We start from the raw sequence: 22,079 nt of genomic DNA, 5'->3' as shown, positions 1-22,079 counted from the left end.
CTGCTATTGAACAGGGATGGCCATGCACTGATCAAAATTCTGCCTGCAACGATGAACCGGCCAAATTTCGATCAGTGTATGGCCAGCTTTTCAATTGCACTGCTGTCTTTACGTTGAATCCAGACTAGTTTTGACACAGGTAAATATTCAAAGTTTCTCTAGAAATTTCCCAGTTGACCAAAATGGTGTTTAAAGCGGAACTTCTGCTTTATGGAGCCCTAAGCCCCTGACATGCCACATTTAGTATGTCTTTTTTGGGGTGGGGGTGGGGGGGTGGGTGCTCGTCCCCTTCCCCGTTGCTGGAATGATCATGTTCAGGTTAGTAAAAGGGGGGCTGCTGCACTACAGGTTTTTCACCTTAATGCATTGAATGCATTAAGGTGAAAAACCTTGAGAGTTTACAACCCCTTTAATGCCCTAACTGACGTTCTAATGGAGGCTGCAGCTTGTAAACTTAATAAAAAAAATAAAAACCGGGAACCTGATGAATGTGACATAAATGAGGGTAGCACCATAGATTAATGACCGGGTGTGTACACTATGCAAAACTTCCACAAAAAGAGATAAAATAAATAATTGCATGCACACCCAAGGGTTATCTCCTCATATCTAATTTATTGAAGTATAAAACAGCATCGCATGATATAGCTCTCCAGGACGTGACGTGTTCCAGAAGATGGGAGGGAGGGGGGAGAGGTAACCTTGCAGAACCCGGGGAGGAAGTGGAAGCTGGGTGCCCATTAAAACTGGGTATCCGCTCCCCTCCCCCCCCCCCCCCCCCCAAAAAAAAAATGTGGAATGTCAGGGGGTCACCACCACCTAAAGTTCCATTTTTAGGTGGAATTCTGCATTAACCTTCGAAACATGGCCATGTGATCACTTCCAATGTCCCTGGCTCCACCTATTACGTGTGGCTTCATCAGAGGGACATAGCAATAGTTGCAATTATGCGAATTTTGCATTATTTGCAAATCTTGAAAATTACTGTAGGTCTGTGTGTATACTATTTTAGTTTGTGTATTGTTGTGTTCAGATCTATGCATCATACGTGGCTTTTGAAAGTGTAATTGCCTAACCTTTCCAAGGAACAGCTGCGTGATATTTTCCCTCTGAAGCCAAGATGTCTCGAAACTTTGTAAACGCAGATAACTTCTGCTACATTTGTGACGAGGTTACATTTTCATCTCAAAAATGCAGTATGACCGCAGTGGTAAATAGGCATACCACCTATATTTTAGATGCAAAATAGGGGATCAGGACAATAGATGGGGCCCCTCATTATTATCTGCCTTTCATAGTCACAATGGTGTGAAGGGAGCATGACAATGTTACATGAAAAAAACATAAATGAATGGGAAGGTTTGTGTTTAGTATCAATAAAAAGGTACATTTATTATGATTGTTTTGGCACCATTCTCATTACTATATCACATTTTGGAGCATAATCACACATCCCTTTCATATTTTGGATTATCTTAATGCAATTTTGACCTGAAGCTGTATCTTGAAAACTGGAGCCAGTAATACTCAGGACTTGTTTTTTCTTTTATTAGTGACCCAATTCTGGTAAAATGTAGCTACTTTCATTTCCGAGGCTTTCTCCTTGTAGACCAGTGTTTTTAAAAGTGCAAGCTCACTGAAGTCTTAGGTCTCAACACCTGTCCAGCATACATACTTTTTTCAGGTAATTGACACACTCTAGGTAGGATTGGCTGCAAGATCAGGATGCAGCACCAATCGCCAGCACCAATCACAGCACCTATAAATACAATTTGATAGTTACCATGCTACTGTCTTCACAGGTACCATCTAAGCTGGCAGTAGATGGACAAATGACATAATATGTAAAGTTTTATTTATTTATTTTTTTGTTTCTCTAAATACAGTGTCCATTGTGATTGGGATCCCCACTGTGAAGAGAGACAAACAGAGTTACTTGTTGGACACGTTGAGCTCCGTCTTCTCAGAGATGTCTGCAAGTGAAAAAGATGATTGTGTTGTCGTCGTGTTTATAGCAGAGGTAAGGGATAACTGGAGGTTGTGGTTTGTTTCGTATGGACAGGGAAGAAAATGTCCATATGAACAGCACATCTCTGCAAACCTCAGGTATGAAAGTGTAACAGCCTCAGCCTGGGCTCCAGCCAGGCCACACCCCCAACTAATTTCACTCCGCCCCCTGGAGCTTAGTCATGGGTATCCCCATGATTATGTTCTGGGGGTGAAGTGAAATGCATTGGGGGCATGGCCTGGCTGGAGCCTGTGCTGAGGCTGTTACTTTCTTACCTGGAGTTTGCAGAGATGTATGCTTAATATGGAAATCTTCTGTGTATATTGTCTGGAGCTGGGACGAGCTCCGTCCTAGCCTGCACTCAGTGGTCGGCTTTATTGATTAGGATTCCTAAAGTCTGAGCGGCATCCACAATTTTGGTTTGTTTCCAATGGACTGAGAGCTCAGCTGGAGTTCTCAAGTTATTTTGCAGTAGTCAGATTCTTAGTGGCCAAGAAAAATGGCAAACTGAGTCTCAGTGCAGCTGGAAATCAGTGATCGTAATCCTAACCTAAATGAAGATGATAAAATATACAAAAAATAAATAGTAGGTTTCATACTAGAATCAGTCACAATGTTTGCTAATTATTGCCACACTCAGGCATGGATCCTGTAGCAGGCTCCTTTGTGGAGCATCAAAGCTTGAAACACTGTTGAAATAAATACTATATATGGTAACATGTATCTACCAAAATGTATGTATCTCTGTCCACACAGCCCTGCTAGTTTGCATAGTAAGAGATGCAGCCTTGTTGCGTTCCTGCACTCAGCCTGTGATTGGACATTGAAGGAGCAGAAACTGTCTGATGCTTCTTGTGCATGTAGGGCACTTAAAAGGCTTGTGGGGCTATAGTATATGCCAGCTTTGTTCAGTTATATTTTCAGTGTTAATAGTATTTAATAAAATGTTACGACTGGCAACAAAGCATCCTGGCAGCAAAGAGAAGAATAAAGAATCAGCTATGGCTAAGCCAACCCCTGAATTGCACACTTTTTCCTCCTCGATTATAACATTTGGTAACAAATAATTAGAAAGGAAATGTCTGGTATTGTATGACTTCATTTTTTGATGCAGTATTTCACAAGTCTTTAACCACAATTTCACGTCACACAACAATATTTTTTTCTGAAACATGGAATTTAACAATTAACAATGCAGCCTATTATTGTACATTTTTCATTTGCACTAAACAAATAAAATAACCCTATAATAAAGATATCAATGAAACAAAAGGTTAGATTTTTTAAAATTCTTTAAAGCTGAACTCTAGGCAGATATAAAAGCCTAACATTAATGCAGCTCTAACTATTAATGCATTTATTTTTTCTAATGCAAACTGTGTAAGCACATGGATTTGACCTAGAATTAGCCTCTTAGTCTCTGTATGGGAGAGCTGGAGTTTGGGAGGAAGAAGCAATACAAGGAGCCAATTGGTTCATGTGCTGACAAGAAAACTGCTGATAGAAGGAGAAAGTGGTGTAACAGAGCGATAAGTCCATTATTGCAGCTTCTCCTTTAGCCTGGTACACATTTTGTTTCCACAGAAAAACTATCCTGACTGTGTATACACCAGCCTGTTCGGCAGAACCGAGGTGTTCTGGCGGGAGAGCAGGTCCCCTTTCAGAACACAATAGCTCAGTGGGGAGATCGGGTTTTTTTGTTCAGTCCACTAGGATTTTCGCTGTGGCTGGAGTTCTAATATAGTCCTTTTGAGCTAATGGCTGGAACCCTGGGCACCTATATTGTTTCCTAAAAACAGGAAACCAGACACCAACAGACCAGTTTAAGCCTTTTTCAATAATATAAGGCTGTGCGTTTGAGTCTAATGTTATATATCATTTGTCAGAGTGGTCTGATATGCAATACGCATGCAGTGGCTAGAAAATTCAGAATAGTGAAATGGTAACGGCTAGGAAGCTCAGGAGCATTTTGTGTATAGACCGTTACTTTCCATGAAAATCATGACTGGTGACATTACTGAAAAAAATAATGTGTTTTTGCCTTGTTTCAGGTGAATGCCCAGTATGTAAATGATGTTACAAGTAGTATCAAAGACAGGTAAGAACCTCATTTTGACTTAGATAATTGTATAAAAAAAATATAGAGAACCATGACTAGTAATGATTGCTGATCAGCTTATTTCAGCAGTGTAGGTTTTGTTAGTAAATTAGTGTAGTCACATGGGGTTTACATATTTTTAAAAACTAATATTATTTTTCATTTTTAATTTAAGGGAATTGCTTTAAATAATAATTCTAAGTGGCACCATGCTTAAAGCAGTATTAAACCCAGAAGCGGGGGGGGGGGGGGGGAGAGTATAATACCACTTTGAAGTCTATCTGGTGAAAATAATATAGCATGATGGGGTGGTGACTTCACAAGGGGCGAGGGTCTCCGGATGACGTCACCAGATTGCCACGCCCCATGGCTTGATAAGTAATGGCTAGATCTAACACAAGAGCAGGAGCTAGCGTCGTGAGAAGAACTGGAGGAAGAAGACGTCAGCGCAACAAGAAAAACCAGAGGAAGAAGATATTAGTGCAGCGAGAAGAACTGGAGGATGAAGACTGCGCTGGAGGGACAAGACACGCTGGAGCTACTTTAATAAAGGACTTTGGCAAAAACTTGTGTACTGATTTTATTTATTTTTGACACCTTTTTTTTTGGATGAATGGGTAGGGGTACTAATTTACATAGAGTGGGGGGGCCGGGATCTTGGGCTCCCTTGGTAAAGGGGGCTTCCAGAGTCCAATAAGCCCCCCCCCGTCCGCAGACCCAGACAACCACATCCCTGGGTTTCCGGGAAGAGGCCATTGTCCCCATCAACATGGGGACAAGGTGCTTTGGGGTGGGGGGCACAGATCCCCCTTCCCCAGGGCCCCCCCCTCACGTTGAGGGCATGTGGCCTGGTATGATCCAGGGGGGAGGGAGCGCTCACCCCCCCCCCTTTCCTGACCTGCCAGGCTGCATGCTTGGATAAGGGTCTAGTTTTTTTGGGGGGGAAGACCCCCGCGGTTTAAAAAAAATGTTGGTGTGGGGGTTCCCTTTCAAATCCATACCAGACCGAAGGGTATAGTATACCCAAAGGGCCTGGTGTGAAATGGGGGGGGGACCCCATGCGTTTAAGAAAAGAAATAAAAAATTGGCATGAGGTTCCCCTTTAAAATCCTCAGAGCATGCCAAAGTCAGATCAGTTAGGATGATGATTCGACTTATGATGATATTGAATGGACTGCAGTCGGTGCAAGAAGTGCAGGAACCTTTTTCAAAGCTGGACCGACTTGTGTTGGACCAGGTAAAAGACGGCTCTCATAGGGAACCATTGATTTTATACACGTCATGCGACATGTCCTCCCAAAGTCAGAGCGTATGTCGCACCAGCGGTTAAAGCCCAAACCCAGCCAAAGCTCCTCTGTCAGAGTTTTATTGCTATCTGTAAACCTATCCATTAATGTCTTGGTCCAGTAATATCCTGAAACACCGAAGGAAAGTGGGTGGAAATCTTTCCCCATGCAAACAGCAATACAAATATCAATATATACCCTCTCCTCTCCATATGTTTTTATTGCTGTTTGTGGCTCTGTTGGCGTAGCGCACAGCAATACAGAGTTCAGTGGTTGAGAGTATATGCCACACACAGCCCAGCTGACACAGCACAGTTATAGGAAGAATGTTACTGAGTGCAGTGCTCAGGAGTGTATAACATACTGCTCAGCGTGCAGAGCCCCTCTCCTTGCCCTGCTCTGCTTCATCCACACTTATCTCTGAACTACTAGAGTGACCAGAATCCTGCAGTTGCTTGTTGCCTAACCACTCAGGTTACTCTGTCCTGTGCAAGGCCCCAGTGCAGCAGTCCTGCTGCCCAGATTGATGCTGCAGTGATGACAGGGTACTTCTGTGTTCCTCTGTTGCCAAACATGCAGTGGCCGATGTACCCACCTACACCAGCAGTAACTCCCACTCATGCAGGCTCACCATGGTCACCTACATGTGCATGAAGACAGTAGGATGCTCGTCTGAGCCCTCCATCCAGCTCCCATTAGTGATTGGTCTGTAGCACATTCTGTGATGACATCACAGGAATTACACATTTCAATATCTCCACAAAGGAGCAAAGTATAGATTATTTGATATACATTATATAGGTTTGGAGCAAGCGCTTCACAGATCAGGTTTCCTAGAATTAATCTTTAGTTTGTTTTTTATTTTTTTTTTTGTAAAATGAATGAAATGGATTTTTCAGTTTACTAAATCAGATAAATTTGCTGCACAGGCATTTAAGAGCTACTTTAACTGCTTGCCGACCAGCCGCCACAGTCGTACTGCTGCAACATGGCTCGGCTGCGTGAATCGCCGTCATGTTACATTGCTTCTTTTTGTGGGCACTAGGGGCATGCGCGCCTGCTGCTCGCCCCCGGAGCCGATGCGAGTGCCTGGCAGTCACGATGACCGCCGGCTCCCGCGATCGCTCGTGACACGGCTAGAACTGGGATCTCTGTGTGTAAACACAGATCCCGGTTCTTTGAGGGGAGAAGATACAGATCGTGTGTTCATACAAAGTGTGAACATCGATCTATCTCTTCCCTTAGCAGGTCCCATCCCCCTTTCAGTTAGAACACGTAGCAGGGAACACAGTTATCCCCTTGATCGCCCCCTAGTGTTAACCCCTTCACTACCAGTGACATTTTTACAATAATCAATGCATTTTTATAGCACTGATTGCTGTATAAATGCCAGTGGTCCCAAAAATGTGTCAAAATTGTCCGATGCGCCCGCCATATGGTCGCAGTCACGATAAAAATCGCAGATCGCCCCCATTACTAGTAAAAAGAAAAAAATATTAAAAATGCTATAAATCTATCCCCTATTTTGTAGATGCTATAACTTTTGCGCAAACCAATCAAGATACGCTTGTTGCAATTTTTATTACCAAAAATATGTAGAAGAATACATATTGGCCTAAACTGAGAAATTTTTTTTTTTTTAAATGGGGATATTTATTATAGGAAAAAATACAAAATATTGTGTTTTTTTTTTTCAAAATTGTCGCTATTTTTTTTTTTTGTTTATAGTGCAAAAAATTTAAACCGCAGAGATGATCAAATACTACCAAAAGATAGCTCTTTTTGTGGGAAAAAAAGGACGTCAATTTTGTTTGGGTGCAACGTCGCATGACCGCGCAATTGTCAGTTAAAGCAACACAGTGCCGAATCTCAAAAAATGGCCTGGGGCTGAAGCAGTTAATTCCTCGTGAACTACGCAAACCATAGACTGGTGTTACCGGAGTTTCAGTCATGTGTTTGGGGAGAGCAGAAAATTTTTTTTTTTAAGGTGGTGATAAAGAGTACAATTCATGAGAAAATAAGGCAGTTAACAGCTAGACACAGTCACCTTGTCCAATCAGGGCAAACGGATCATGTTTTAAAGACCAGTACAGATTTGACTAGGGAAAAATGATCAGTGGACAAAAGGTAAAATTTAACTAAAACCCGACAATATGCTGATGATAAGAAACTGACAGCAGATACACACAGCTAAAAATCTAATGGAGACCAAACACAAGATAATGACCATATTGGTCCTTGTTTATGATATCTGCATACAAAGCCACATTCTGATGATGGAACCTCCATTTACGTTGCTACAAGTAATTTTTAATGACATTGAGACCACCACTATTACTAGAGCTTTCATGTTTAAAATCAAAAATAACGTACGTTTTTTGTCATCACCTCATTACTGTAAGCAAGGAAGCTGCAAACTGATATTTTATTAAATAGGCTGAGATTTTAATAGGTGGTCAAGCCCTTATTTTTTAAGGCTTAAGATCTGTAAACATAGCTTTGTTTGCCCCTTCAAATATTCAGCTGTGTGGGTGTGTGTGTGTGTTTCCATCCACGCATCCTTGAAACATCAAATATTAATTTTGTGTCTTTACTTTGCAGCTTTCCCCGTGAAATCCAGTCTGGTGTCCTTGAGATTATTTCTCCTCCAGCATCCTACTATCCAGTGTTCTCCAATGTAAAGGAAACCTTTGGAGACTCCAAAGAGAGAGTGAGGTACTCCAGAACAATTTATACATATACTGAAATAGAAATTCGTTTTTTAACCTAAAGAGTACAGTGCCTTGAAAAAGTATTCATACCCCTTGAAATTTTGCCATATTACAACAGTAAATGTATTTTATTGGGATTTTATGTGATAAACACAGTAGCACATAATTGTGAAGGAAAATGATAAATAGCGTTCAACATTTTTTACAAATGTCGGAAAAATGTGGCATGCATTTTTATTCAGCCCCCTTTTACTCTGATACCCCTAACTAAAATCTAGTGGAACCGCATTTAGTAAATAGAGTCCACCTGTGTGTAATTTAATCTCTGTATAAATACAGAAGTTCATTGAATCCTTCAGAGGTTTGTTAGAGAATCCTAGTGAACAAACAGCATCACGAAGGCCAAGGAACACAGCAAACAGGTCAGGGATAAAGTTGTGGAGAAGTTTAAAGCGGGGTTAGGTTATGAAAAAAATTATCCCAAGCTTTTGAACATCTCACAGAGAACTGTTCAATCCATCAGCCAAAAAATGGAAAGAGTATGGCACAACTGCAAACCTACCAAGACATGGCCATCCACCTAAACTGACAAGGCGGGCAAGGAGAGCATATTAATTAGAGAAGCAGCCGAGAGGCCCATGGTAACTCTTGAGGAACTGCAGAGATCCACAGCTCAGGTGGGAGAATCTCTCCACAGGACCACTATTAGTCCTGCACTCCACAAATCTGGCCTTTTATAGAAGAGTGGCAATAAGAAAGCCATTGTTGAAAGAAAGCCATAAGAAGTCCCATTTGCAGTTTGTGAGAAGCCATGTGGGGGACACAGCAAACATGTGGAAGAAGGTGCTCTGGTCAGATGAGACCAAAATTGAACTTTTTGGCCTAAAAGCAAAACGCTATGTGCGGCGGAAAACTAACACTGCACATCACCCTGAAACATGGTGGTGGCTGCATCATGTTGTGGAGATGCTTTTCTTCAGCAAGGACAGGGAAGCTAGTTAGAGTTGACTGGAAGATGGATGGAGCCAAATACAGGGCAATCTTAGAAGAAAAGCTGTTAGACTCTGCAAAAGACTTGAGACTGCTGCGGAGCTTCACCTTCCAACAGGACAATGATCCTAAACATACAGCCAGAGCTACAATAGAATGGTTTAGATCAAAACATATTCATGTGTTAGAATGGCCCAATCAAACTCCAGACCTAAATCCAATTGAGAATCTGTGGCAAGACTGATGCTCTCCATCCACTCTGACAGAGTTTGAGCTATTTTGCAAAGAAGAATAGCCAAGAATGTCACTCTAGATGTGCAAAGCTGATAGAGACCTACCCAAAAAACTGACTGACTAACCAGAGAAAATGCCAGTTTTAAGGTGAAGGATATACTGATTGAAATTATTCCTCATAGAGACCACAGAATGGCTGTGTGCAATTACTTTTCTGATCTTCCATCACCCGTTCTCTACTGATACCCAAAGATTCTGCCACCTTTCTATGTAAGGCATAGTGCGCTGTAGGATCACAGTGCAGAAAGTTGGCCAGGATTGATGTAAATCAGCTTGAGAATCTTGAGAAACAAGTTGCTCTAATAAAGGTGCAAGCTGACATTGCTTCTTTTTTTTTCTTAGGTGGAGAACCAAGCAAAACTTGGACTACAGCTTCATGATGTTGTATGCACAATCAAAAGGCACTTATTACCTGCAGGTATGGATTTTTGGGGTGTCACTTTGTGGATGTAGACACTTTTTTTTTTTTTTTTTTTTTCACTCAAGGGTTTTAATGTTTTAGAGGATATTTAGTGTGTGAAAACAGGTCTAAACTTTTTTTGTGTGGCGAAGATGTGTTAAAATGGTAACAAAAATGTAAAGCATTTGTAAACGTAATCATTTAGACTACATTCACAAAGCTGACCATCTTTCTGGTTTTTTTTTTTTGTTTGTTTGTTTTTTGACCATTTGTGCAGATGTTTTTTTTTATTTTTAGCCAATGGGAAAGTTAGTTACTGTGCAGAAAAGCAAGCAAATTAAGTCTATTGGGGTCAATACATGCAACTCTGCACCAAAAGTAACTAATGTACTTTTTCAAGTGAGCTTCAAGCAACACTGTGCTCAATTGTGATCAAGAACCATTGAATATAATGTAAATCTTAGTATTGAACATTGATGCGCTTATGGTGAACTTAAAGTGGATGTAAACCCAAAAATGTTTTTTTAAATTAAGGCTTGTACAGTATAGGATTTCATGTTATCTGTGCCCAGTCTTTGCCACGAAGAGTTAATCTAGCTCTGAGCAATCCTCCTATTTTTTTCAGTGAGATAAAAACTGACAGACAGAGAAATAGGAGTCTGTTTCTCCCCCTTGCTGTGAGTGACAGGTGATTTGCATATCTCATGCACAAGCCTGAGAGAGACATTCTGTGTACTTCAGGTCCCCTCCTCCTTTCTTTTCCAGCTCTCCCAGGATTGGCTGCTCCACATCTCAGCATGATTGCACATGCTGAAGTCATGTGGTGACTTTCCTGGGTTTTGACTGGATGTTAGAGATCATAGCAGAAGTTCAGTGTAAGAAATACACAGGAGAAAATGCACATTGACAAGGGGAGTGTAGAGGTGGGCGGGGAGTCTCCTGACATCACGACTCCACCCACCGAGCTCCGGACAACAGACCCACCCACAGAATCTGCAGTTTTTTGGGTCTCATAACAAACCAAGGGGAGACATTTGACAGGTAAAGATACATGCAGGAGGCATGTATATCCTTATAGATAACCACTATGGCAGTAGTTTAGAGAGGATGAGAGTGGGTTTACATCCACTTTAAAAGAATTATGGCGTATTAAAAAAAGAAATAAACATTATACTCCACTTGGTGGATGCTGCATCGATCTGATGCTGCATCTCCCCCCCCCCCCACCTGCACAGTAGTGAGAACTAAGCAATCAAACACCGCTGATGGCTCAGTTCTCGCCCTCTGCTCTGAATAGAGAGCTGTGACTGTCAATCAGCTGCTCTCTGCGCTCTCCTCCAGTGCTCACTTGAGCGCTGAGCTGTGGAGGGAGTCGCTCAGGTTCTCTGTGAATCGCTGAAAGGCTGAGCCAGGTGTTGGTCCAGGGTTCTAGGTTGATCCCAACCATGTGGTCGGGATGTTTTCAGAGCCTGGACTGGCTGCCCGTTGTCGGCTGAAAACGGGTCACAGGACTGCAGAACGAACTGCACTCCATGAATCCATAGAAGTATAGCCAAAAAAGCGTTGGCTCTACTTATCCTTTAGAGTGATACTAAACAGAGAAGTGTTACTTGCAACAATTCAATCATATATATCATCATGCAACTATTTGTTTTTTTGTTTTTTTATCCTCTAAGTACGTTATCCCTGCAGCGCTGTCATGTGGTCACATGATCCTTCCCTGTTTTTTGGCGTCTGCAGGGAAAGCTCTTTGGGAGTGTCTTCTACTACTCTGCTGATGTATGTTCTCTATGGTATGAGTCTGTGTCTGCACAGCCCTTATTGGTGCTATTGGCAAGATGGATGCTCTTAAAGGACTGAAATCGTGCAGCCCCTGTAGGCCCCCCTGCTCAAGAAAGCACATGTACAGGCCCGTCTGAAGTTTGCTAATGAACATTTGAATGATTCAGAGGAGAACTGGATGAAAGTGTTGTGGTCAGATGAGACCAAAATCTAGCTCTTTGGCATCAACTCAACTCGCTGTGTTTGGAGGAGGAGGAATGCTGCCTATGACCCCAAGAACCCCATCCCCACCGTCAAATATGAACTAGCGGGATACCCATCTTTGGATACTAGACTCCCATACTCTATGCTTTACTAGCCCCCCCCCCCCCAGTCAATATTTGGGTCCTCTATTTGGGTTGGTAGATTAATCCTTATTGATATTGATGGAGATGTTTGTAAAGTCCTTCCTCCTTACCGATATCCATTTATTTGAATCTACTTGACTCTTGAATTCGAGAACTGGCAATGACCTTGGTTACAGCTGAGGTGGAATTCTCCCTTCCCTAATCCAAGTGTCAGGATATTTGACTCATTTGTTACTATTTGGTAGTTGATGGACAGGAATCCATCTGGTCTCGAATCTACCTCTGTGTGGTGTCCCCTATACCTGTCTTTTGGGTTCATCAGCACCTACCCAATAATGTCTGGAGGAAGCATTTTGAGAAACCCGTCTGCGTCTGCAGGCAGAAACATGGTCAGTAAAAAGGCAAAGGATCAGTCCAGGCAGCAGGCAGAAACTGGGGTGGCAGTGATCAGGAACACTTGTTCTGACTGCACTGGTCTGGTGACAGTGGAGACTAGAGTGGCAGCAAACAAGAACACTGCTGCTGACTTACACTGATCTAGTGACAATGTTGCTGGCTTAGACTGGTGTGGTGACACTGCGACTGGTGTGGTGTGTTGGTAAGGAACACTGTAACTGGTGTGGCAGTAATTAGGGGCACTGAGTGGGTTGCAGTGATTAGAGACACTGACTGGAGTGACGGTGATTAGGGACACAAACTGGCAGCACTGGTTTGGTGACATTGTACTACTGTGGCCGTGATAAGGGACACTGTAACTGGCCTGGCTGTTATAAGGGACACTGTAACTGGTGTGGGGATGATCAGGGATACTGTAACCTCTGTGGTGATAAGAGATATTGTAACTGGTGTGGCAGTAATCAGGGACACTGTAATTGGTGTGGCGGTGATTAGGAACCATGTGACTGGTGCAGCATTGATCAGCGACACAGTAACTGGTGCGGCGGTAGTTAGGGACATTGTGAGTGGGTGGCAGTGATAAGGGACAGTGGTGGTGATTAGGGACACTGACTGGCAGCACTGGTCTGGTGACATTGTACTGCTGTGGTGGTGATAAGAACTAATGGCTGGTGACACTGACATATGGCCTCCCAGAACGACCTTTGCCCCACCTGGCCATGTTTCTACAGTGGCCCGTCCAGAAAGTGGTTAAATACTTTTTGTCACATGGTCTACTGGACAGACCTGTTTCAGCTGTTATCTGTTTTTTGTTATCCATTTTGTTTTTATGTTTACTTCTGTGTCAAGTAGACAAATTGTAACGTACTTCCTGTACACTAATTTCCTGCAAAGAGTTTCAGTGACCCTGGGCTCTGATGACAGATTTTGCACCTGCAGAAGTTCTTATTTACCTATAAACACAAGGGTTATCAGAGCTGTTCTTTCATTAATAAAATTGATCTATCTGGGATCATACCAGTGCCAAATGAAAATGCTTTATCCCCTATTTGTTAAAAAAAAAAAAAAAAAAAAAAAAGAACAATCCCCTCTGGGTGATCAATGTACACCGCAAGGGTTTTAACAAACCTGATTTGTATCTAAGGCTGGCCATACACTGTTCAAATTCGGCCAGTTCCTGCTGAACCAGCCGAGATTCGAACAGTTAATGGGCAGGCTGAATGTACCAAGTTGATTGACCGTTCATCTTGAGTACAACCAGCCTGCCGGATTCTTTTGTGATTATCGCTTGTGGCTGCTATAGCCGCTAGCGATAATTACTGTCTTTTCCCAGCGTGGGCGGCTTCCCTCACCCCCCTGCTGGGAGAACACAATGGCCCAGCAGGAGGGATTCCTGCATCAACACTGTCTGTGTTGATGGGGGTATCAAATTTCTTTCCTGCATCTTTCTGCGGCTGCAGGAAATTTGCTCCATGTACACCTTCACTGCCATGAACATCTGTGACCACCTCACAGGCAGATAATGCTGTTGCATGCACTATTTCTTATAGCTAGTGAGGAGCGAGCAGGGGGGTGGGGGTGAGCTGCACTGTGTGTATCAACGGACACACAGAGCACAGCTCGGGAACGAGCCTGCATGAGTGTTTTTGTTTTGTTTTGTTTTTTTTTGGGGGGGGGGGGATTGTTTGTTTTTTACAGTCAATTTAGCACATGTGCTGTTAGCATTGCTATCTTGGCAGTCTGAAAAAAAACAGCTTGGTTTCAGATTATAGGAATGGTGGATGTTTCTGCTCTGTGTATAATTAGACATAAGCTTTATACTAAGATGCATTGGAAATGACACCTATTAAACTTTCAATCCTATCTTCATGTTGATTAATAATCTTTATCATTTTCTCCTTCCTTCCTTTGGCTGCCCTAATCAATACACAGTTTGAAAAGAATCGGCAGTTGCTCTGTTAGTTTTGCTACTTTTGGCTCACATAGTCCACAAAGTCCCCAGGAGACTATGGTGTCTCTCGGGACTTGAGCCAAGCTGTTAAATAATGCCATAGCTGAACGATAAGCACAGTAGCATGCAATCCAATCTGCCTTGGACAGGAGCAAGATGTGAATTTAAGCTTAATCTTTCTTGCCAGTAACTGAAGGCTGTCTGCTGATACTGTGGCATCAGAGAGAGATGGCTTTATTTCGATGAATGATAAAGAAAAGATCAGCACACAGTAATTATACAAGCAGCTCTGTGACAAAGTTCCAAATACCAAGTTATTTCAGGTACCTGGCCAAGTCTACTTGGTCCACCTGCACTGTTGGGTTACAGAAAGCTGCAGTGCTTACCACTCGGTTGCAAAGAACCTACAGCTGTTGTCAACATAGTGTAGAAAAAATTGAGCAGATTACCAGGTTAAGAACCATATTTGTTAGGGAAGTTTATCCCAAGACAACACTTATACTGCTGCCTACAGGAGATTGGACACTAGCAAACAATGATGTTGGTTTGCTAGATATAACCCCTCTCACTCCCAGTATACTGTAGTTTAATGCTAGGGCTTTACGAGAATGGTTATTTTCTCCCTCTGGAGAAGCAAACCCTTTCTACTAGACTTTTTCTTCTGCTGTTGGCATGATCCTTTTTTCCCTAAATCATCAACCAGTACAGCCTATGAGATGTATAATCCTCCTCCAAAAGGAACAGGAACACATCACCAAAAGTACTTTAAAAGCAAGTCCTTCGGCTGAACTAATCAGTTTTATTGTTTGTTTCCTCCGGCCGGAGGAGATGCATCACCTGGAACCTGGGAGAGGGAGGCCACTGTTTCTCTGGCTATCCTTTCTTTTCTTTTTTTTTTTTTTTTCTTTAACCCACACTTTTATCCACCTGGCTTCCCTGAGAGCAACTGGTAGGGTTCCCCTCTTAAGTATAGGAAGGAGGTGGCTTAGTTCCCTTTTTTCCTTCAGTGCCTGGTGAGGGCCATGTCTGGAGGCAACACAACTCCTTGACAGGGACCAGCACAGGCAGCGTGAATTTCCAGTCAAGGTGTCTGGGTTCCTGCACAGCATTATTCCTGGTAGGGGTGAAGTCATTTCCAGGCAACAGAGGCTCTGGTTCAAGCCTCATTTTTGGTGCAGGGGAAGGGCTGGCTGGTGTCTTTTTATTCTCAGTTCCTTTAAGCAATGGCTGTCGGGATGCTACAGGTGGAGGAGCTAATACTATATGTTGGATTCTCCAATGCAGACTGCAGCTTAGGAGGATACAGGCGCCCTTGGTATCAGCAGGACACGGGTAAGCTGAAGGTTACTGTACCTTCTTTCTTTTACTGGTGTTTATTCCTAGGTTTTCATCTAGCCTGTAATCACCTGGGGCCCCTTGGTGTTGGGCTTAATGTGGCAGGGCACTGGTGGGTTCTCCCTATCTAGGGTTTCCTAGAGGTAGTGTGGGGGTCCTGGCTGAATTCCTGTCTTGACTGTTTAAAGGCTAAGTTCACCGTTAAATAAATAAATGCACATCTTTATCAAGGAAAAAAAATGTTTATTTTATTGGGAGTCTGTAGGTGCAATGCATGGCTCCTGCAGACTGTCGGTGTAAGCTATCTGCTTGTACTTCGTACGTGCAAAAAACTAAAAACAGGTGGAGCATGTAATATGTTCCCAGAGGTGAATGTATCCTTTAACTCTATGTAGTAGCTCCTTGGAGAGGGGGGAGGAATCTGCCAGTGCTTGTAGAAACCTCCTCCATTCCTTAAGTGTTTTTTTGGTAGATATGAGACCCCTGCCCAACCTGACCATTGCCAAGATCCTCTACTCCTGTACTGTTAGCTTTAGGGGTTCATCAGAAGGTAGATCTGGTGGAGGATTTACTGACTCCACTACTCCATCCCAGCTGAATTCATCTATTAGATTCAGCAAAAGGAAATTTTCGCTACTTGAAGGGGAGAGGACTTATTTCTGTAAGTTTATTGCAAATTCCCCAGCAGTAGGGAACACAGTAGATTAAATATTCAGGGGTTAAATGTCCTTGGAAGATGGTGGTAAGCAGTTGACATTCAAGGGAAAGTGTGTGTTTGTTTTTTTTCTGTACAAGCATGTATCAGAGCTTAAAGTGATTGTAAAGTCTCATTTAAAAACAAAAAAACATACAGTTGCAGTGGATTATCACAGAGCAGCCTGGATCCTCCTCTTCACGGGTCCCTCTTTGCTGCTCCTGGCCCCTCCCTCCCTCCTGTCGAGTGCCCACACAGCAAGCAGCTTGCTATGGGGGCACCCAAGCCAAGTCACAGCTCCGTGTGTCTATTCAGACACACAGTCTGACCTGGCCCCGCCCCCTCTCTTCTGAGTGGCTAACTGGCTTTGATTGACAGCCACGGGAGCCAATGACACCGCTGCTGTGCCTCAGCCAATCAGCTAAGACACTCGTGGACATTGCTGGAGAGAGATGGGGTAAGCTAAGTAATGGGGGGGCAGACTGCTACACACAGAACACTTTTTTTATCTTAATGCGTAGAATGCTTTAAGATAAAAAAACTTTCTGCCTTAACAAATCCTTTTAAAGGCTCACCCTTTTTTTTTCTAAAATCCAGTTTTCCTTTGTACCAGTTAATTAATGAATGTACCTCAGCTGCAAAAAAATACAAGCCTTCTTGGATTTTGGAACAAGGGCTTACCTGAGCCCTTTCGATATTTCTTAGAAAGCTTCAGACTGGGTTCACATTGAAATTGGATGTAGCAGGGGTTCGGTGCGTCCCAGTTCTCTGTTTCAGGGACACATCAGGCCTGAAATTTTTACCTGAATTCGGGCCTAAAACAGACGCACAGGACCCTTGTGCAATCTGCTCCGCAGCTGCCCCAGCAATTATAAACCTTCTTAGCTCTTGGTGAGGGTCTTGTTGTTTGCTGGTATACTATGACCTTCACTCACTTGAGATCGGGGCTACATAGATCTCATATATATGGTTATGTGGGGCTACATTGACAGATCCTTGCCATACACATTCACTAAGATAGAGATCTGTCTTGTAGAGTAGGTCTACAGCCTTAGCGCAAGTCTGTCCTTTTTCGGGCCTAAGGTTTTATGTTGTATTTCACATCTAGGGCCTGATGTGTAGTAACTATTTTGTGCTACTCTACTTTTTTTGCAGGTGGCACCACAATATGTCTACATGGGACATGCTTAGATTCTTGCCAGGACCTTAAGTTGTTCTGGTCCTGGGTTTTATTTCTCATCCCACTGCTTTATTTCACCTTTTACTTACTGCCAACTGCAACCTCCAGGGGTGCTCCTAAATTGGACACTTTGCTGGGTTATAATGTAATAGCTTAGGCCTCACATACATTTTTTATTTTTCATAGTTTGGAGATTGTCCACTCTTGTCCACTTAAAGCTCTGGACTTGAGGTTCATTGACCAACAAGTGTTACAAGGGGGTAGTTATATTGATTGTCCATGGATATTATGTATTGTAAAGTTAATGCTTTCTGGATGTTTTTTTTTATACCATATAGTGAGTGGGTCCCTATTAGATTAATTCTGCATGTATTTGTATTTGTTATAATGTATTGTTTTAAAGAATAGTAAAAAGATATAAATAATTTATATATAAGATGTATATAATTTTTTTTTTTACTACACAGTAGGTGAACTTACACTGGACCCCCTCCCCACCCCCCCGGTTCCACTGACCTGGAGTCAGCGGGAATTGGCGCATGTATATTTTATATTTACAACCATAGGTCTGTTGTTCATGGCATGTTATTTTCATGTCATGTGTTGTACTTTTTTGTATTTTGGGTGGTCTCAATTTTGTACCACTTCCATGTCTTTAGGTGTGTATAGTGTAATAGTTTATATTGCCGCATAGAACAAATGTCACTGTAAAAACATACACTTGGCCTACCTTAAATGTTAGCTTTAGTAAGAAACTCTGCATTCACTTTCACTCGGTATTCAAATCACCCAGCTCTTCTGTCCCTAAGGACCAGTTTATCAACCTGCTTCAGTCGCTGGATTTAATAGCATGGCACTTGAGGCCCAGGTCCTAAAAGATAGATTTCCAAAGGCTAGGAAATGCATTTCTTGCAAGTTCAATTATGGCACTTGGAAGGTGCACTTCTCATGGTACAAAGCAATGAATTTCCATTCCAGGAGGGACTCTGTGGGTTGCTTTCTGACTTTCCACTAGTCTGGATCAACATTTGGCTTTGAGTACCATCAAAGGCAAGTTCTTGTCTCCTTGGATTTTTTTTCCAAAGTCCTCTTGCGCAGTTGCATCTTTATGTCCCCCTGTGACTCATTGGGACGTCAGCCTGGTTCTTTTTGGCCCTCCAGAAACTGCCTTTTTGATCCTATCAAAGAAATTCCTTGGTCTGCTGTCACTCACAAGAAAGCCTTCCTTGTTGCCATCACCTCTGTGAGGCTAATTTCTGAATTGGAGGCCTTGATTTATAGGAACCTTTTCTGGTGCTACAGAGAGACAAGGGTGTCTTGAGACCTAGGTTCTCCTTTCTTCCTAGGGAGGTTTCTCATTTTTATCTTAACCAGGACTTTGGTTCTTCCATCTCTATCTTGTGCATCGTACATTCCAAGGAGATTATTGGGATTCAGGGTAAGTTGTTTATCCCTCATTGGGGTTTCCTTCCAATGCACTGATTCCCATTTTCACCACTCCAGACAACCTGCCTCTCATTCTAATATTTCTAGGTGGCTTCTGCAACTCATCTTTCAAGTCTATAGGCTTAAGGACAAGAATTAGCCCTGTCCTGCACAGTGTACTCTGTAGATCAGTGTGTTCCTCTTAGCTTCGGGCATCTTTCTCACCTTTGCAAAGCTGCCACCTCGTCTTCTGTTCACATGTTTGCCAAGTTCTACCAGGTGGATATACAGACCTCTTCGGATGCAGGTTCAGATGTAAGGTCCTTTAGGTACCCTTTGAGCTGTAAGCTACCCCAGTAGTACACTGTAGTTTTGGATGGCTTTCTGGTGTTTGTTTGCTGTGTTGCCCGCCCCTCAGTTGGACTGCTTTTGAATGTCCTTTTTGATTTAGAATTTACCCTGTGTCCCCTAATGAGTAATAAAGAAGACAGGATTTTTGTACTTTTGTGAAGTTGTTTTCTTGGCATTCATTATGGGATACAGGTCCCAGCTCTGTCTTTATGATCCATTCCTACTACTGCTTTTCCAAACCTGGAGCATGGTGGGAATGGGGAGGGTTATATCTGACTAACATCTTTATTGCTTGTATCCAATCTCCTGTAGGCAGTGGTATACCCCTCTTGTCTTAGCCCTATGTCCCTATAATGAAACCTAAGAAAAGTAATTTTGTACAGGACATGGGGTCTTTAGTCTTTAACTTTCCTAAAATTAACTTTATTTACCTTCAGGTGATTGGACACTGGCAAAAAAGAAAGCTACAAGGGCGTCCCCTATACAGCTCCTCCTATTTGCAACTAATTTTTTGCTAGCATCTTTAGGTAATGGGCCTTTTTTCTCTGCTTAAAGGAAGCTTACCACTTTTCTGTGGAAGTTTTTTTTCTAAAATGATTCTCCTTTCAAGATTCCTGGCTGCACCAGCTTCCGATTTTCTGTATATAGAAAGGATTCTTAGGCTTAAATAGTGGTCAGCAGAATTCCTGTGCAATTAGCGTTTAGCAAGCCTACGCTTTAAAGGAGAAGGCCTGTCTAAGTACACCAAGAGGTCACAGAGAGGGTAAGGGTACTCTCAGCCACCAGAAAATTAAGGTCCATACTTCTGGCTTCGACTCCTGAGGTTAGTAAAAGATTCTTTTGTCATTTTTAAGCCTTCGCTTCAAGCGAAGGCTGGACAAAAACTTTCCTTGGAAGACGTAGTCCTCCAAGCCAGACAACTCTTTCCAATAAAGGGGTTCCCCCAATAGAGTAGGGGGATGTCTACCAGCCACCTTCTTCAAGGAAACTCAGATGTTGGGATCCAAAGTGTCATTTTCAGGGGCTACAAACTGGAGTTTGGGACTTTTGCTGCTTCCTCCCTGTGTCATGCTTTCAAATTTGCTACTCTCTGTGCGAAGATGGGAGGATCCTTCTGCAGCTGTTCAGCAAATCCTCCTGTAGGAGCTCATTGCCCCAGTTCCAAGTGAAGGAAGTGTTTAAATTTCCTACTCGAACCTGTTAACCGTTCCCAAGCCAAATGGTGAAAATCGTCGCTTTCTGGTTTTAAAAATACTCAACTTGTTCCTGTATGTTCAAAAGTCACGCATTAAATCGGCTAGGCTGGTTTTTGCCTATCTACTTTTGGGAGATTTTCTGGCATCAGTACACATCTGGGATGCCTTTTTTGCACATTCACATTTTTCCTGCTCAATAACCCTATCTGTGTTTTGCAGTGAGTGATTAGCATTACCAATTTGTTGCCCTACATTTTGTTTTATTCTCAGCCTCAGTCTTAGCAGTACTCTATCCCCATGAGACACACATTGTGAATTACTTGGACAATCTCCTGCCTAAGGATCAGTCCTTCCTATTCCTGTCATCCAATGTCCAATGAACATTGCAGAGTTTTGGTTAGATCATCACCATTTAGAAGCGATTTTTGGAACCAGCTCACGAATTTAGAGTACATGGGCCTGACATTGTACATGGCCTTGTCTGTGATCCTCCTACCCAAGAACAAACATCTGTCCCTCTGTTTTCATGCCATGGCCTTTTGACCTCTGAGCTAGTGGCCTTATCCTGTAAAAAAGCCCTTCCTAGTGTCACACAAAGACAAGGTCATCCTGCGGCCCAAAGCCTCTTTTTCTCCATAAGGTAATTTCCCCCTTCCACCTTAGCCAGGATAATGTCCTTTACTTTTTAAGTCCTGCTCTGAAAACTTCCAAGAAAATTTCTCTCCAGTGTCTTGATCTGGTAAACTCTGAGAGTTTACCTATTGGCTACAACCTCGTTTAGGCTATCGTATTCCCTCTGTGTTTTCCAAGGGTTCCTGCTGGGGGGGGGGGGGGGGGGAGGGAGTGTGTATCACTTGAGGCCAGTCACTTCACTGGGTATTTGTAAGGGTTTCCAACCACTTTAAAGTGTTATTAAAGTCAATTTTTAAAAAAATTAAAATAACAAACATGTTATACTCACCACCTCTGTGCAGGGGTATTGCACAGAGTGGCCACGATCCTCTTCTCAGGTCCCCTGGTGGCGATCTTCGCTCCTTCTCTCCTTAGTGCCCCCATAGAAAGCCGTTTGCTATGAGAGCACACAGTGTCCGCTTGCTCCTTAGCTGTGTGTCTATGGAGCCCCCCACTTTCTCCTTGCACTCTATTTGACAGCAGCAGGAGCCCTATTTGAAGAGGAAGAGAGGGGAGAAGAGATGCGGCCGTGCACAGGGCTGGATCTATTCTCCTCTCTCTTCCCCTTTACACAGGGAAGGCGGGAGGACGGAGGTATAGAAAACATTTACCTTAATAAAAGAAATGCATTAAGGTAAAAAAAAAACATTTTTAGCTTTAGTATCACTTTAAGTTGCACTCTAGCAGATCTATTAGTGCTTCATGTGCATCTGTTTCTCAGTCACTTGCCACCCAGGCCAATTTTGAAACTTCTTCATGTAAAAATCTGAATTTTTCTGCTAGAAAATTACTCAGAACCCCCAAACATTATATATGTTTTTTTTAACAGAGACCCTAGGGAATAAAATGGTGGTCATTGCTTTTTATCTCACACGGTATTAGCGCAGCAATTTTTCAAAGCTTTTTTTTTTTTTTTTTGGAAAAAAAACTCATGCATAAAAAAAAAACAAAAAACACTTAAGT

The 22,079-nt window shown here is 42.7% G+C and overlaps 1 protein-coding gene across 1 annotated transcript in view; it reads left to right on the top strand.

Annotated features, from left to right (window-relative positions):
- Positions 1–22,079, top strand: part of MGAT4D (MGAT4 family member D) — a 242,233-nt gene that overhangs the window by 124,688 nt on the left and 95,466 nt on the right. The window contains exons 5-8 of the mRNA XM_073604110.1: positions 1,887–2,020; positions 4,060–4,106; positions 7,994–8,107; positions 9,730–9,805. Coding sequence (XP_073460211.1) covers positions 1,887–2,020; positions 4,060–4,106; positions 7,994–8,107; positions 9,730–9,805 — 371 coding nt within the window. The remainder of the gene's footprint in view (positions 1–1,886; positions 2,021–4,059; positions 4,107–7,993; positions 8,108–9,729; positions 9,806–22,079) is intronic.

Source organism: Aquarana catesbeiana, linkage group LG01 (assembly GCF_042186555.1).
Source record: "Aquarana catesbeiana isolate 2022-GZ linkage group LG01, ASM4218655v1, whole genome shotgun sequence".
Classification (NCBI taxonomy): Eukaryota; Metazoa; Chordata; class Amphibia; order Anura; family Ranidae; genus Aquarana; species Aquarana catesbeiana.
Note: the sequence above shows the minus strand (reverse complement) of the source record. Positions and strands in the feature narration are given on the sequence as shown.